At 41.0% G+C, this 6,087-nt stretch overlaps 1 protein-coding gene across 1 annotated transcript in view; it reads right to left on the bottom strand.

Annotated features, from left to right (window-relative positions):
- Nucleotides 1-3,480: 3,480 nt before the first annotated feature.
- The window catches only part of SPECC1 (sperm antigen with calponin homology and coiled-coil domains 1), a 44,293-nt gene continuing 41,686 nt past the window's right edge, over nt 3,481-6,087 (bottom strand). The window contains exon 7 of the mRNA XM_010573693.1: nt 3,481-3,782. Coding sequence (XP_010571995.1) covers nt 3,761-3,782 — 22 coding nt within the window. The 3' untranslated portion in view covers nt 3,481-3,760. The remainder of the gene's footprint in view (nt 3,783-6,087) is intronic.

The raw sequence follows: 6,087 nt of genomic DNA, 5'->3' as shown, positions 1-6,087 counted from the left end.
CAGAAAAGATCATCAAATTACTCCACTGAAAAGAAATTTTTAAGTCAAGATTAGGTGTTGGACTTACAGGAGTTAGTACAGGGAAGTCCACAGCTGCGTTAAAACAGCAAATGTAATCATACAGTGTAACTGTTGCTTCTAGTCATGCATTTTATGGATCTGGCTGACATTGCTTAGCACTGACACTGTACTTACCCAGTAGCTCTCAGGTAGAGTTTGAGTGTAATTACCTAGCTTTAGTTTAGGAAACCTACAATTACATAGCAAAGTCTAGTCACATAAAAAGAGAGTATTTATACATTACTTTCCTGATCTCCTAGCTACTTAAGAAACGTGTGCTAATCTGCAGGTTCTGAGGTATCATCACTTTTCCCTACTTTTTAGTATGGCAGGCACCAAGAGCTACATGAATACAAAAGCAGGAATTATTTCATAAGAAGGCTGGAGAGCTCCATCCAGAAAGTGCCTATAGGGTTGAACAACTTCTGCCGAGCTAAAAATAGGAGTCAGAGTCTTTTTCCTTTCCCTTTTGGCATCACAGTCTACAAAATACAAGGGGCTAAAGGGTGTCAATGAATAAGAGAATAAGAGTGACTCATGTTTCTATTTTTGGCAGAGTTAAGGAGGTGCTGTCTTTAAGCACACATTGGCTATTTCTTTGCTAATTCATTCAAGCTCCTTGTATGCCAGGGGAGCCTGCAGAGGCAGATGGCTAGAGAAAAAGCCATTTCAGTTCCATTCTCCATTTAATCCAATAAGGAGGAAAGGCAGATTGGGCAAGATTCACCGAGCTCTGAGGGAGCCAGTGTTTTGCTAACTTTAAGTTCTACCCTTCACTTTTATTTCTGTGGCTTCATAAAGCATAAAAACCAAATCAACAGGTGATAGCATCTGCACTTTAGTTATACAAAACCACAAAAGCTAAACGAGTCTTGCTTCTAGTAAAGTATGGATGAAGGATAGATTTCTGCCTTAAGATACGAAGCCACCCAATGCAATCCATTACACTTTCAAGAATTAAATAGGCCACTATGCAAGAGTTCTGTCTAGTTATCCGAGTAACAAGGGCATACACCAGGTTTGTGGAGTATTATCAGCGTAAGAAAGGAACAGTAAATGCCTGTAGGCCAACTGGCAATCTCGAGAACAAAGCAAGTCAGAGGCATGCTCTAGGCAGCCATCACTTCATCGGTTAGGATTTAACTCTGAGAACAGCTCAAACCCCACAGACTAGTCTCCTCAGTCTAGCCTTTGATTGCAAAAGGATGCAAACATGTTAAATAATGTTAGAGTAACTAGACCAGCCCATACTCCATGCCACAGAAAAGTCCATTGAGAAATCACATGCCATTATTTGGTCGTTGTACAGAGTAATTATAAAGATTCAAGTGCTGGAGCTACTACCGGTTCCAATTTTGTTAGGATGCTTCCTGTAATCTTAAGGCTGTATATTTGTAATAGGCTTCTAAACGTACCCTGAAACAACCTCCTAGATTATACACAATCACATCAGAAAACTGAGGCCTCTCATGCTGCAAACCTTGGCATGAAAGGTAGGAAGAACAGTGCCGAGACCTATTTGCTTCAACTAAAACCACACATGCCAGGCAACAAGCAATGGAGAGTTATGAAACTTGGTGAGTACCTTCCATTTTTAAAGAGAAAGATCTGTATGATAAGGGGATGCATGTATGTGTACATATATGGGTTTCTTAATAGAGAAGCAGAAGAGTGGGAGCTTAACTTGCAGTAGCAAGATAATTCAGGAGGACAGTATAGAACATGACTTAGAAAGATTAATGACAAGCCACAACTTCAAACCAAAAATGACCCCTTGTGCACAGAATTTATTCAGCTTAGTATAGCTTAGGCCATCCAAGACGACTAAGCAAGCTTTGCTACAAAAAGGATGGATTTGAACAAAATGTCATCTACTGCTGTATGCTTTCCTTGAAACGAGAATGAATGGTTTACATAGATAAATGCTGCAAGTGCAGCTGGCTTAAGTGGAGCAGCTCCAGGAGGAAGCAGAGCACTTTAGCCACAAAGGAATTAAAACGTGCAGTCCTTTTCACAAAACCACTGCCTGGTTTCATTCATTCATCGATGAGAGAAGTAGATGCAGTAAGCTTTTCTCTAATGGCAAGAGTTAGGCTCCTTGTTTTCTAGGTTTGGAATATGTGGACAACAGACCACCAACAAGGTGCAAGTCTTTCTGTGCTTAATGTATAGATTTTGGCAACAACAGCCTTCGTGTGTTTGTGAAATTTCTAAACTGCTCCAATGACCTCTTCGTTACAGGTGGCCTAGGACCACAGAACCATGTTTTCAGAAATCATTACTCTGCAATCCAGTCTTTGACACAGTTCCTGTCATTGTTGTGAATCCTCCTGAACTCCAAGGAACACAAAGAAGAGACACACAGCTATTGATGAACAGAACAGAAGAGAGGCCAAGGGCAGGCAGCAGACAATTCCAGACACTTAAACATTTATTTGGCACTTCAGTATGTATTTCTTAAACAAAAAAACCAACATTCAACAGCTGCCAGCACAGAAAAGAAAGGCAACACAAGTGTGCATATATGCATACACTTCAGTAGCACGGCACAAAGGTGAAGGCCATGCCAAAGCCAGGACATCGTGTGGAATTCTCTACTAGCTCAGCCTGCTCTGAGACCAGGCCCTTGCTAGGTCTTCACATCCAGGAGGAAAGGACAGGAATCCCACAGCCAAGACATGAAATTCCAGTCCTGGAATGAGTCCTGATGATCTCCTGGTAGAGATGGTGACTTCTGAGTTCCTCCTTAGCATCCAAGTAAAGCTCTCTCCAGGTGTCTCCAGTTGCAAAGCTGAACTTCAGCAAGTTCTCCCTGATCATCATATACTTCACCTGAGTTAAGGGCATGAAAGACTCCTTTCTGAGAGGATGTTTACTAGGGGCTTGATACATTCATTTCTCTTCCTTCCCATTTCTCCATGTGCAATTCTCACAGGCAGGACAAACCTCGCATGGGACATTCTCTGTGAAAGTCATAGCAGGACATGCTCCTTGGGCACCACCCTGCTTCCTAACAGACACCAAGTCAGACATGCCACCCAGTGGCGAGTGCCTTGTCAATACAATATTAAAAATCCAAAACCATCAAAGCAGCTGATACTGAATAAATAACTTCATATTTCCATTCAGTTTTCCTGCTGGATTTCAGTAACCTACCGCTCAAGTTTGTGTGTATATGTATACATACTGATCTGTAGGCATACATGTATTTAGACACACAGAGATAGATCTATGAATATAATACTATATGGAGAACTCATAATGTGTATGCTCATTAAATTTTACAAGTTAGACATACACACTCAGTTTTATTTTTTGCTTAAGCTTAAAATGGCATGTTTGAATTTCTGTTTCAGGGCAAATACCCCCATCCCTCCAAAAAAGCCCTCAGTTATTTCAGTTCCCCAAATATCTCTGATTACTTCTTATGGCCTAGTTGGCTTTAAACGAATTCAGAACTTTTTCCGCCTCATGGAGTCTTCTGAAGAGAGAAGCCTTCTGAAACAAAGAAATAGGCTCTTGCCCATGGGGAAGAGGTGGACCCCAGCAGCATTCACACTTTGCGATACACTTGACTTTTGCAGAGCAATAAAAAACTGGAGGTGCTCTCTCGAATTGAAACTTCCCTTTTTCAGCTGCAAGTTGAAGGTATGTCCTGAAGTGTCTCATAGGCCTGGCTATGCATCCATTCAGGGCTGTGTTAGCTGGTAGAGATCAGGCACCTATGGAGATACAGACAACAATCAGGGAAGTTATAGGAAGCAATACAATGCCCATCCTGAGGTACAGCACTCTATTTTACAGTTAATCATCCCATCATCACTAAATAAAGGGGAGAGGGGAAAGTGCTGATGGTGTTGCTAGGACAGTTGAAGGAGTGCCTTAACACTCCACTAACTCAGCTTTGCGATGTGATAAGCAAACAACAATACAAAAGAAAAAATATTGATGTTGCTCAGATAGGAAGAAATTAAGTATTTAAAGCCAGGGAACCAATTTCAAAGGACAGGGATGGTAGTGTTCCTGGCTCTCCTCTCTTCTAATCATTTAGGACTATCAATTCAAAACGGGTACATGAACACACCCAGGCAACTAGAGTTGCTCTACCTCAGTCAGCTTTTCTGTTTCAGGGTCCTTACACCAAAGGGGATGGAATAATCTCCATTCAGTGGAAAAAAAACCCCAAACAAAAACAACAAAAAACTGAAAACAAAAACAAAAAAAAGCACAAAACCCAACCACCCCCCCCCCCCAACTCCTGCAACTCTGAGGAGTCATTAACTACAGCAAACAAACAATACTTCAAGGACCCTGCTCTGACATTCTAGTTTGCTTACTTTCAGTGAGAGCAAAATGAACTATCAAGCCTCTATAAGACAGAACAGCTGCAAAACACAGGCACAAATGAGCAGCACATCAGCACATACAGACTGACAGCAGGGTTTAATACACAGAGAGTACAAGCTTATTTCCAGGAGAAAAAGCATGTAACACTGCCATGCTGTGGCATTTGAGACTTTAGGAGGAAGAACAGAAGCAAATTAGTGGGATACATCACAATCTTCACTTTAGGCTTCCGTTTGAAGATTTGGTTAATTTTTTTTATTATTCTAAGAAGTCGCTCATTTAATTACAGATATAATTTCTCTGTTTACCGAGTACTACTCCCAGCCCAACTGTCTTCCCTCCGTGTTCTTGGTTCAAGGCACATAATGTTATAGTGCCAAAATAATTTTGCAAACTTGAAGGGAAAGAGTCAAAGCAATACCTTGAAACTTTCACTGCTGCTAAAAACAGTGTACTGCCAGAAAGGCTTGGAAATGGGTGTGTAATGAAGCCAAAAAGAGCCGTCCATAATTTGGGTACTTTCAGCAATAACTTCCTTCCTTTGTGTTACAAACCCAATGTAGTATTTCTCTTCACCACTTCAATATTTGATCTTAAAACAGCTACAAAAATGAATTTATTTCCAAGGTGAGTGCTCTGAAAAGATGAAACTTGCTACAGGATCATAGAATAATTCAGGTTGGAAGGAACCTCAGAAAGTCACCTAGTCATCCTGCTCAAAGCAGGGCCAGCTATGAGGTCAGACCAGGTTACTCAGGGTCTTATCACGTCTGGTCTTGAAAACCTCCAAGGATGGAGACTATATAATTACGATTTCCACCACCTGCGAGGAGACAGTTACACAACAGTGGATTGTAAGCTTTTGCGGTTTACTGCAGAGAAATAATATTAATTAGGATGTAAAATATCATAGAAGACTGTCTGAAACATGGGTTAATCAATTTGTAGGTTTCAATCTGTACTAACGTGGGATAAGTTAAATCCTCTCTTCCTTATTCCATTTGTTTGATGCTGGTCCAACCTCCCCCCAACATTCTTAGTCATAGAATTAGACATTTAATCTGTGTTAAAGATGCCTTTGGGAGGCTCTTACCTTCATTCAGATGAACTCTGATGACCTCATCAGGATTTTTTCTGCAAGTTCTTTGGCTGTTCCTGAACCAAAAATGACTTTTTGTCTCATTAGAAGAATGTAACGGTGAAATCAAACTTGGAGGCAGGAACTCAGGCAGCCACAGGCAAACATTAAAATGGCAGGATGTTGTAGGAGATAAATTGGCTTCAAGATCAATTTATGAGGTGGAGTCTAATGACCCTCAAGAGATGGCTGAGATTTTGCCAAAAACCTTTGAGTAGCAAGCTATTTGGAAGGTACATTTTCCAATCAGACCTTAAAAATCAGACAGGAAACTTTCACTAGGGAGGGTCAGATATTCAGCTCAATGCACAGCTGCTCGGCATGAGCAAATATGAGGAATACTTTATAGACTGCATTAAGGTATCATGCTACAAAACTGTTTCCACCACTGCTGAGCGTGTATTAAAAGTCACCATGGGTACCAAAATCTACTGCTGATTCTGAGCAGTAGCATTTGTGAAAGCTGCTAAAAGCAACAATGATAATATCCCCAGAACCTTCTGGGTGAAAGAAGCTGAGGTGCTGGGGAAGATAGCGACCTC

This window comes from Haliaeetus leucocephalus, unplaced genomic scaffold, assembly GCF_000737465.1.
Source record: "Haliaeetus leucocephalus isolate CR32 unplaced genomic scaffold, Haliaeetus_leucocephalus-4.0 Scaffold395, whole genome shotgun sequence".
In the NCBI taxonomy this organism is placed as follows: domain Eukaryota; kingdom Metazoa; phylum Chordata; class Aves; order Accipitriformes; family Accipitridae; genus Haliaeetus; species Haliaeetus leucocephalus.
This window is presented reverse-complemented; position numbering and strand designations above follow the sequence as displayed.